Source organism: Triplophysa rosa, linkage group LG18 (genome assembly GCF_024868665.1).
Source record: "Triplophysa rosa linkage group LG18, Trosa_1v2, whole genome shotgun sequence".
Taxonomy (NCBI): Eukaryota; Metazoa; Chordata; class Actinopteri; order Cypriniformes; family Nemacheilidae; genus Triplophysa; species Triplophysa rosa.
This window is the reverse complement of record NC_079907.1, coordinates 19,396,595-19,408,659: the sequence shown is the minus strand read 5'-3', so window position 1 is coordinate 19,408,659 and position 12,065 is coordinate 19,396,595. Positions and strand designations below refer to the sequence as shown.

The window sequence follows — 12,065 nt, the reverse complement described above, 5'->3', positions numbered from 1 at the left end:
GTCTGACGTGAGAGGATGGTACAACTGTAGTTATGATTTCTATAAAAAATTGATGTTTTATAGTTAAACCATAATTTTTGTAAGGGAAACTTCTGGCCATAACTATTTGACAGGCTTTAATATTTGCATATTTAAAAATGTTAAAACCGGCCACACTGTCTTGTGTAGTTATCTTGATTTGGAAAAGTTGTATTTGGACAAAATTACCTGCTCGTGTGGGGTCGCGCATGGTCTGCTAGGCTACAGGTGCGCGCTTGAGTCTTTCCCCACACGCATGCCGCTTCTGCTGCGCGCTCACTGCGCGCTCATGGCGATCCACTCGCGCTCCGCAGCTGCGACTGACGTATTTGGACAAGAAATGAACGCCGTGTGAAACTTCGTTTCCCGAAAGCGATGTCCGCGAGCGCCGTGGGTGTTTCCCTGCTCATTCCTCCGGTATAAGTGACCGGCGGATCGGCGCGCTGCGTTTGGAGACACAGTCGCGACATTCAGCGTTTGATTTGAATCTCCCCGATCGGTAACTCCGGGGAGACATGGGCACTTTGCGCGACCTCCAGTACGCGCTCCAGGAGAAGATCGAGGAACTGAGACAGAGAGACGCGCTCATAGATGATCTGGAGCTGGAGTTAGACCAGAAGGACGAGCTGATCCAGAAGCTTCAGAACGAGTTGGACAAATACAGATCTGTGATCAGACCTGCGACTCAACAGGTCCACAAGCAGAGCGTGTTTCAGGAGCAGCAGAGGACCAAGAGACAGGCGATCTCAGCCGAACCCACAGCCTTTGACATTCAGGATCTCAGTCACGTTACACTGCCTTTCTACCCAAAGAGTCCACAGTAGGTGTCCCTTCTGCTTGTTCACGTGCATTGCTTTCATAAAATCGGCTGGAATTGAACCACAAAACAATGATGATTTTACTCTGTGCATGCAATATCTTTGAATGACGCGTGACATCGGTCAGCTGGACACCGGGAGTTTTGTGGTTCTGAATAACTTGAGCAGTCATTGCCTTTATTATGACTGATGTAATGTATGATGATGGGCTTAATCCAGCCCGCCTGTTACTCAGACCTGTTGGTGATCAACTTTACAAGAGAGAAAAAGCTGCTTACAATTCATGCTCGCTTGTTGTTTAGAAGAAAAATCAAAGTGCGTTTGTTTTTATTGGACGAGGTTAGATTGAACTTCATTGTCATGCACAGAGTCAGTATGAGGACAGTCACTAGGAACATTTGAGGCTCTGTGCTGTTTCTAGGTCACTAAATAAATGTAAGTACATTTGTGACATTAACATGAACTCATTAGAAAAGGTCAGAGATGATGTCTGAAACATTCTCACATCTCGCTTAAAAACATTCATTTATTGTGACGTATGCACAGTCGTATATGAATCCATGCGGCTTCCAGGATGCTGACGTTCGGTGGAGTGAGAGATTGACATCGCGAGTGTGCTGATGACATCTGTGACGCGGAGTTTTATAAACATAGACAAGAATCTCTAACAAACGTTTGCAGCGCCCTGTTGAATCTATAAGGAATTAAAGGGACAGTTCACCCAAAAATGACAATTCTGTCATCATTTACTTGCCTTCGAGTTGTTCCAAATCTGTATAAATTTCTGATGAACGCAGAGAAAGATATTTGGAAGAACAGTTCTTGGCAACCATTGTCTATGTTCAACCAAACAAAGAAATGTATGGAACAACTAGAGAGTGAGTAATTCATGACGGAATTTTCATTTTGGGGTGAACTCTCCCTTTAAGTATTCAGAAGATGCTTTTATCCAAAGTGACTTGGAAAAATAAGGAAAGCATTAAAGTAGTTAAAGGAACGAAGAATCATTTATTTACCCTCATATTTTTTAAAACCTGGACTCTTTCTTCAGTGGAACACAAAAGAAGATATTTTAAGGAATGTCTCAGTGGTTTTGTGTTCATACTGTTGAAGTCAATGAGAGTTGTTCTGATGGCAACCCAACCTGCTTCTAACAAGATGTATGGAACAAAACTATATACGAATGTGATTTCATTAACAAGGCTCTTAAGGTTTGGAATGATCATTTTGAGCTTTTAAGCTTTTTTGTAGACAGTTGTAATGAAATGCACAGAAGTGTACGGCTCGAGAGTTTGGCAGCATCTTTTCATCGTCTCCTCAGCTGGATTTCCAGAGCAGCGTTATCCAAAGACTCTCTCTTATCCACCCGCCACGCCATCGCTTTCTCTGCGCGTCATCTCCTCCCACTCTCGCCGTCTTTCTTCACAGTTTGTGAGCATTTCAAGACGGCTCATGTTTATGTCTGCTGGATATTAACTGCTGTACTGTGCTCATGCGTTCATGACTTCAGCACAGCATCTATTCATTCAACACAGTTTTGTGTTCTTCTAATTTTCCTTTTTTAATGTCGCTGGTTGTAATAAGGAAAGCCATCACACATCTTGTGCAACAATAATTGCTTTGCAGCCACAGGTTCTCATTGCTCCCCATGGAGCACAAAGCACAAAGGTTTAAGAAGACGCTGCAATTACATCTCTTCTGTCCTTCGCTGTGTTCTTATGCAAACACTGACCTTTAAAAACAAATGCTAGAATGTCTGACATTTATTTTTGAGGCCAAAAATGAGAAATCAGTCATGGTTTACAGTACACGCCCTCACGGTGGTCCCATTTACTTTCCTCTCCAGAGTAAACCAAGAAATGTTGTTCCTGCTTTACTGTCCATGTCATGAGGGTAAATAAATCACGACACCAGTGTTATTTTTGGATGAACTGTCTCTTTACTGCCGGTCTTTTCATTGTTCTCCCTGCTCCGAGGCCCCTGTGAAGTTTTACAGAACGTATCCACGTCGCTTCCCACCAAAAGAGCATATTTTCTCCTTTTAAGGCAACAGCTGTGTGTTGTGCTCCACGTTTGGCCAGACATAAATCTCTGTTAAACAAAAGAGTGCGGAGTGGGTTAGAAGTCCTGTAAAAAGCAACTCCAGCCGCAAGCGTGCCAATCTCCGCTTTCGTCCAGCCCGCCTGGTGTTCTTCACAACCATCTGGCTGAAGAAATCACCTCTGCATTCCAGCCAGCGGCCTGCCAGGGCACCGTAATGGTGCCCGAAATATCAAAGCCGCTGATTAAATTGAAGCTCCTGATGCGAGGTGGCATTTTCTGCACTTTTTTTGCTATGGTAAGCCCATCAGAACAGAAGCCGTGCCAGACGCTGAAGAAATCTGCCCACCACCTGCAGCTCGGAGCTCAAAGAAACATTTGGGAACGGCTGGCGATGGCCCTTTGGATTGCTGTAATGAATGTGAGAAAACAAGGCTTGACATTGATAACTGGCCCGCATATCAAAGTATAAAAGACAAGTGTTGACAGGAGTGTTTGTCTTAAAGTGACAGTTCCCCCAAAAATGAAAATTCTGTCATCATTTACTTACCTTCGAGTTGTTTCAAATCTGTATAAATGTCTTTGTTCTGATGAACACACAGATAGATATTTGGAAGAATGCTTATAACCAGACAGATTTTGCCCCCCATTGACTACCATACTAGAAAAAATGCTTTATCATTTTTTTTTGTTCTGTTGAACACATAAGAAGACATTTTGAAGAATGTAGGACGTCAGTTCTGGGGGACTTTTGACTACCATTGTATTTTTTCCTACTATGGGAGTCAATGGGGGACAAGATCTGTTTGGTTATAAGCATTCTCCAAATATCTTTCTCCGCGTTCATCAGATCAAAGACATTTATACAGATTTGGAACAACTGGAAGGTGAGTAAATGATGACAGAATTTTCATTTTTGGGTGAAGTATCCATTTAACAGATAAAAAAAAATTATGCTTTATGCGTTCGTGAATTTGGCAGACGCTTTTATTCAAAGTGACTCTCAGAGCACTAATGGCTCACGGTTTACATGCTCTCCACGGGAATCCAACCCTTGACCTTGGCATAGCATTGGTAATGTCGTGCTCTACCAGTTACATCACATTACCCGCGTGTTGGCTTTAGTGCACACGGACCCTATCGGGTAAATCTTTCGGAACAGAGGAGATCAAATTAGGCAAACAAGAATGGATGGCAGTTTTGCATGAGAATGGCTATAAACAACCTTTATTCACGTCACTCTGCTTGTGAATGTGGATATGGATAGTAAATGACTTATGAATTATTGCATTGCATTCGAAATACATTTAGTTTTTCTGTTCACATTTTGAACCTAACATGCTCCTCGTATTATTGTGAATGATTCAACAGTGAAAAAACAGCAACTAATAGCGAAAATATATTTTTTATGATTTTTTGGTGATATAAAATGAAGCAATGCTTTTATTTGGCCATTAAAGTGACTCTTGGATTTAGTCTTGAGAAGTGAAACTATAATTACGAAATATATTAAAAAAATGTTTTTTATTCTTTGTTTTAATCCACAGCAAACAAAATATAGCAATAAAGCAATCAAGTAAAGATACCACTTGTTGTTAAATGTGACACTAGACAATCCTTCCCGTGCATACAGATTATTCTGTTTAAGCGATCACATCATAACTAATACATGAGATTTGTTAATATCATTCTCAGATTGAGATCTTATTGAATGTATGTGAAGGCGACTCGTCTGAATCGTGACTGATAAGAATAATCTGTCTTCTGCTCCCGTATCTTTTATTATAACTCTCATTATTGCTGGCGTGCTTGTCTGAATGTGATCTCTTTATCGAGTATAAATCCTTAAACCATTTGTCTTTAATCCCCATTCAGATAGAGGCCATATTTCTCCAGACTGTATGATCGCAAGGGCATCAAAACACCAGCTGAAATGAGTTTATAATCCTATAAATGTCCTATTAGTCTCAGTCTCATGTTCCCTTTGGAATTCAGATGCATGCAAATGATTCACTGGGACGACACACATGTTGAGAGATTAAATTGAGCGGTTATCAGTTGTGATCGCTCAAGAATCTTATTAATGCATGCACTTGGGTGCACCCACCTGCTTCTGTGTTTTCACACAAAGTACATTTAATTGTAGAGTGCAGTCTACTTCAGAATATGATCCCTCAAAACGCAGTACCTGCTAGGTTATTTTAAAATCATAAACAATTTCCGTCATTTTGAAAGGTGGTGTTGACGACCGTGTCCTCTCCCACAGTTTTCAGACATCATCTCGTCCAATTTCTAATCGAAAGAGAAAAGCACGCCAATATTTTCCCAAGCATGTCGCTGATGCTGTCAGTGAGATAATAGAAGAATGAAATGTAACGTATGCATGATATAGATAAAATAACAGTTAAGAGGGAACATGGAATGCAAGACAACATCCGGACATCTGATGGACGTCATGAGACCGACATTTAGACCGTGAAATGAATATCAGTCGTGTCATCCATGAAGAGAAACTCATTGACTGATTGTGTGAGACATTGATTACGTTCACAAAATCCCGGCATGAGGGATTCTGAGGTTCACACCTTCCTGAGAGGAATTTCTCATGCTGTGCCATTGAATAAAGCTGTCTCGGATTTCAAGAAAAAGTGATTTGTGACTGCCTCCATTTTGCCGTTTTCACTTCAGTTTGATTTTGCTCGATTTAGGACTTAAATGTGCTGTGAGTAATATTTAGAAGGATCTATTGACGGAAATGCAAATCATACACATGTTCAGAGGTGTATAAAGACCTTACATAATGAAGCGTTATGCTTTTATTACTTTAGAATGAGCTACCGCGGGTCCCCTTACATGGAGTTCATCATGTTGTTTCTACAGTAGCTAAACGGACAAACTGCTCTACAGAATGCGTTTCGTAAATGCGTTTTCTCCTTCAGCAAAGAAGTGAAAATGTGACGACATCTTAGTCCTGTGTCAGCCACCGTAGTGCTTGGAAAGGGAGGGGTGGAGTGAGCCATTGGTTGCCGTTCACAACCTCACCACTAAATGCCGCAAAATTTCATACACTGGCTTATCGCTAATATAACTCAACTCAACTTTATTTATATAGCGCTTTTTACAATTTTCACTGTTACAAAGCAGCTGTACATGAGACATATTGACTATAAGCAAAACAATTAAAGTTGTACCTTTAAAAACAAGAAAAAGGTGAAAACACAGAAGACAGTCATACCCACATAAAAAACACTCCACACACACAATATGCACATGTACTAACACACATAGACTTAGACACACACGCACGCACGCACGCACACACACACACACGCACGCACGCACGCACGCACACACACACACACACACACATACAGACAAGCACGGACACACACACACACACAGACACAGTGAAAGCACACATTTAAGATAAAGGAGAGAGAAACACAGGTCAAATATTAAACAGACTATAAATTCTTATATGCAATGTTAATTAAGTAAAACATTAAAATTCTAATTCTGAAGCAGCCCCCCCGGCCAGGCAAAAAGTGAAAAACAGTATGCAAATGGTGGCGAGGAACCCAAAACTCCAATCGAGAAAAAAACCTCAGGAGATCCCAGGCCCAACCAGGGGATTCCAGTTCCCCTCTGGCAAAAGCTGCTGCCTCTTCATAAGCTCGACAGTGCTTGCACAACAAGGCTAAATAAAAAGAAATAAACTTACTAATAAGGTAAATTTTAGTTTAAGATTATCATTAATAATCTAATAGCATTTTAAATTTTGTAGTGAAGACGTGTCAAGTCATCACGTCCTTCTTTTTCCAGCTCTATCATCTCAGCTCTTGTCAGGTCGCCTCTTCCCATTTTCCGGTCTACCATCAGGTCTGGGCATGAACTGCATCCTGCTCGCTGTGGTAACCTTGGAACAATGAGACAAGACTGGCTGAGAGTAGAGTACTGTTCTGCACTCTTTGATGCAACAAGTACATCTGTTGTGTTCCTGGTTCCGGTTGATCTAACTAATGCAGCCTAATCCCTCAGAGGATTTATATTATGGAAGTGTAGTGTATGCAAGATTAAAACGATGCGTTGGAGCCGATAGCCTAGTGGGCAGTGCTCCGACATGTGGCGCGGTTGCGCATTGGGCGACCCGGGTTCGATTCCCGTCTCGTGGTCCTTTCCCGGACCCACCCCCTTCTCTCTTCCACTTCTCCTCCTGTCCTCTCTAACAAACAGCTGTGTCAGATTAAAAAGATGGGTCTTTAGTCTAGATTTAAACTGACAGAGTGTGTCAAAGTTTAGGCGCTAGATAGGAAAATGATCTACCACCTGCACTTGATTTTGAAATTCTAGGTATTACCAACTGACAGGATGCCTGAGAGCGTAATGCACGTGAAGGACTATAATACAAGAGGAGTTCACTTAAGTACTGAGGAGCTAAACCATGTAGGGCTTTATGGGTAATAAGCAAGATTTTAAAGTTAATGCGATGCTTTATAGGTAACCAGTGCAAGGTTGACAGAACCGGGCTAATATGTTCATACTTTTTTGTACGTGTAAGAACTCAAGCTGCCGCGTTTTGGACCAGATTGAGTTTTTGTAATAAGCCTGCAGGGCAACCACCTAACAGAGCATTACAGTAATCTAGTCTTGATGTCATGAATGCATGAATTAACTTCTCTGCATCTGACAGTGACAGCATATGACGTAGTTTAGATATATTCTTAAAATGGAAAAATGCAATTTTACAGGTGTTGGTGACGTGGCTCTCAAATGCCAGATTACTATCGAATAGAATGCCAAGATTCTTTGCTGACGACGAGGGTTTTATGGAACATCCGTCAATAGTTGAGCAGTATTCTTGGTTGTTACGTATGGTGGTTTTCGGTCCAATAATTAACACTTCTGTTTTGTCCGAGTTCAGTAATAAAAAGTTGTTACTCATCCAGTTTTTTATATCGCCTATGCATTCCATTATTCGATGGAACTGCTGTGTTTCAAGAGGCTTCGAGGAAATATAAAGTTGAGTATTATCAGCATAACAGTGAAAGCTAACTCTGTGTCACTTTATTATATCTCCTAGAGGTAGCATGTATAATGCGAAGAGAAGAGGCCCTAAGACTGAGCCCTGTGGTACACCGTACTGGACTTGCGATTTGCGTGACACCTCATTGTTTATTGCTACAAATTGAAAACGGTTGGATAAATACGATTTAAACCATTTCAAAGCTATTCCCTTAATGCCGACATAATTTATGAGTCTATGTAGGAGTGTGCTGTGGTCAATGGTGTTGAATGCAGCACTAAGGTCTAGCAGAACCAATAATGAGATACAACCTCGGTCAGACGCCAATAGCAGATCATTTGTAACTCTGATCAAAGCAGTCTCTGTACTGTGACATGCTCTAAATCCAGACTGGAATGCTTCATTGACGTCATTCCTTTGGAGGAAGGAGCATAATTGAGTTGAAACTACTTTTTTTAATATGAAAGGTAGATTCGATATAGGCCTGTAGTTCCCTAGTTCGCTAGGGATATATAACCATATAACTCACAATACAGTTATCATTATTTATCTGAATGGTCCTGGTAACTCTTTTTAATTTCACCAGGAACAAAAATCCTTTCTGTTTTTGTCACCACAGGTCTAAAGAACTCATCAAAGAGGCCATTCTTGACAATGACTTCATGAAGAATCTGGAGCTGTCTCAGATCCAGGAGATCGTGGACTGTATGTATCCGGTGGAGTATGAAAAAGAGAGCTGTATCATCAAAGAGGGAGATGTGGGCTCGCTGGTCTACGTCATGGAAGGTACGTCACATCTTTACATTTGATGCCATTGTCTGTGCTTCTGTAAAACGCTCTGGTAAACATTCGTTTTATTGAGATAGACGTTTGTGTGCAGATTTAGTGATCATGAAAATGGTGGCGTAGTCCAACCTGATCTCACAGGAAAATATTTTAGTGAGGTGGCGATTTCATATCGGTTTGGACAAAGTGAATCATACAAAAATGTATGATTATTAGAAAAAGCAAGAATGAAACCCCACTCCTAAATCTAACCTCGGTTTGTACTTAAACGTTTCAGGCAGTGGATGTTCTGGATGTTGTTCCTTTTGTGACCCTAAAAAATCCCTGGCGGTTGGTTTGACTGACTGCAGCGAGCTCATATAAAACTTTAGAGTTCATAGGCAGTGAGTAGAAGAGTCTGACATTGATTGTGAATCTTGTTAAAGACTCTTCTGTTCAGCTCTGACTCTGAATTGGTCTCAAGGTGCGCTTTGACAATGTCATTGTGAGCGTGTTTGTTACTTTAAAGACATTTCATTTGATTCAGTTGAGCGTCTGCTGTGCTAATAATTGCATGGAGAAAGACAGATGCTTGTCATTTTAGCAGTGCTAACCAGATAAAAACAAACGGTTTGTGTTCATATTTTCAAGGGTCATTAGACACACGTAATGTAAAAATGCGGTGTTCAGTCGCCCACACTGATCAAATATGCCAGATACGTCTACAGTAATCAAAATCAGCCTGATTGCAATTATCTACACATCATATCAATAAACATCAACTAGCACACGTTATTCATTGAATTTCTTCAAACAGCACTTGTTTTTATAAGTTTATATTTTAATAAACATTAAATGAATGGTATTTCTTGTTACATTGTTAAAAACAAATATAGGATTTACTTTTTTTGTGTGTGTAAATTTGTGCAAGTTTTGCAAAGTTTTTTACACAGTTTTTAAATGAAAATTTTCTTATTTTTTGTGTCAAGTTTAAAAAAAATCTGTGCAAATTTTGCGCAAATTTACGTGAAAAATTAAGTAGAGCTTACTAGTTGTTTTTTGGTGTATGATCGTGCAACTTCAATTTTGTCTTCACACTTTTTAAAAGGCCCCGCTTTCATATAAATAACGTCCTTATTTTAAATGCCATATCACACTGCTGGAGTTTCCAAAACTACTCTGTGTCAACTACCCATTTACAGAAATACAAGTGCCGGAGACCCGCGTGAATCTTCTTAATAGGTTTTAAAGCAGGACTTGCCATTCCGCTGTGTAGAGCCATTTTCTGTCGTGATTTATTTACAGCTCTCCTCCTGTGAACTCTCGTACTTTATCCAAACTCACCCCTGCAGGTCTCCACGGGAGACGTGCTCCGTTTCAACCCACGGGTGGCTCACCTCACCTCATATCTAGATTGCATCTGGATAGTCGCCACTAGCCTCAACGATGCTAATTTCATTTCATTTATTGGCTTGCCCTTTCGTTTGACTGCACACCCCCATAAGACTGACTGCAGCCCACCTCACAAATGTGTTTCATTATGCTTGTGTGACATTAAAATGCCATCAGAATGAGTGAAGTGATGCCCTGCTGCGCAGCTCTGACAAGTTCTGCTGTGTAATTTTTGACATGTTAAAATACACATTCAGACAACAGTAAGTATGTCTACTTGTTTTGAACATATGAAACATCCGTAAATTCAGTAAATTCAGCTCAGCCAATGGCATTGAGTTTGGGGTGGTGCCAGGGCTGGATTGGCCATCGGGCATACCGGGCATTTTCCCGGTGGGCCGATGTACTTTTTGGGCCGAAATGGACGCATGGGCCAGAGAGACGGACGGATTAGAAGCGCGAATGGGGCGTGTATGCACGGAACGCGAACGCAATTGCGAATCGCTTATGTATGCAGGACAGGCAATGACAGCAGCACAACATACCACTCGCACACCCACCCCCTGTCGACAAAAATGGTGGAGGGCCGAAGCTGGTCAAAAATGCCAGGGTGGTGCTATCTGTTTGGTGACCAATGGCAGACAGTGAGAGTAAACTCATCATCCTTATGACACATTGAACATATCATCGGTTATACAGGTTGAAACCAAATCGCTTGCATTGAAATTAAAGTCAAGATCCGGCAGAGTCGTTTATAGAAAGCTTAACACCAAGTGATTTTAAACAGCCGAAGTCATTTTGTTTTTCTGATAGATCCACTTGTAATAATAGCTTTGATCATCAGACCTCACATTGTTGTCAAAACAGTCAAAGCGCTGAACGCTGAGCCAGTCAATAAAACTTTCAGTAAACAACAAAATTGCCACCGCATTGTATCAAAAAAGAACACTGTTATTGGATTTATCTGCAGGATGCCATTTGTCCTTACATTCATCACCAACTAAAACTTTATTACAGTTTATTGATGCTTTACAAGTCAAGCAAATAGACTGCATGTGAAAGTAACTCAACTGCTACAGGAGAGGTTTGCATCAACACTGCAAAGATTTCCACATTTACTAATAATACGTCTGAACGTGTGCTGTATAGTGAGAAAACACGTATACTCCGAATCCACTGTAAAACAATTTGGATAAAAACACATAAATGTAAAATGTAAAACTGGACGCTTCAGTATAAACACAGGTCATCATTTTCCATTTACTGTAAACACTTGTTTACCTTTTAATATTTTTTTGAATATGCTAAATATCTTGGCTTTGGTGGACGGCTGTCTGATGTTTGTAGCAGTTTATTGCTTTACACGTCTGGTCATCAAATTTTTTTCCAGTCAAGTGAAGGATGTGAGATTGGAACCATTAATCTGACAGCTTGTGTTGAAAAACGCTTACAGATTTCATCCGCCCGGCTTCATGCTTAAAGTTGAGCACTAGATTACATCGTAACAAGTTTTGTTAGTGACAGTCTTACCTTTGAGTGCCTACGCCTACCGGTTGAGTCTGCGTGTCAGCACACTATGTTGTCATTTCAGAAGATAATTTTTGACTTTTGAAGAATCCAGTGCAGAAGTGAAGTGTTTTGAGTACAGAGGCGATGAGGCCGGGTTGTGATTTTACTAAATACATGTAACCTTTTTCAAACACTTCAGATCTGTTCAAGTCCTCCACTGATACCGATAGCCGATTCAGAGTAATATTTGCAGTTATCAATACCGATTCTAAGATTAAATGCATATTTCTTAACTTTCTAAATGTTATTAATTCATATAATGACTATTAAAGGGATGCTTCACCAAAAAATTTGAGTTGTTCCAAATCTGTATAAAAGTCTTTGTTCTGATGAACACAGAGAAAGATATTTGGAAGAATGCTCATAACCAGACAGATTTTGCCCCCCATTGACTCCCATAGTAGGAAAAAATACAATGGAAGTCATAAGTGCCCCAGAAC

The 12,065-nt window shown here is 40.6% G+C and overlaps 1 protein-coding gene across 1 annotated transcript in view; it reads left to right on the top strand.

Annotated features, from left to right (window-relative positions):
* The first annotated feature begins 340 nt into the window (after nt 1–340).
* The window catches only part of prkg1b (protein kinase cGMP-dependent 1b), a 108,465-nt gene continuing 96,740 nt past the window's right edge, over nt 341–12,065 (top strand). The window contains exons 1-2 of the mRNA XM_057358450.1: nt 341–838; nt 8,519–8,685. Of these exons, the coding sequence (XP_057214433.1) occupies nt 534–838; nt 8,519–8,685 (472 nt within the window). The 5' untranslated portion in view covers nt 341–533. The remainder of the gene's footprint in view (nt 839–8,518; nt 8,686–12,065) is intronic.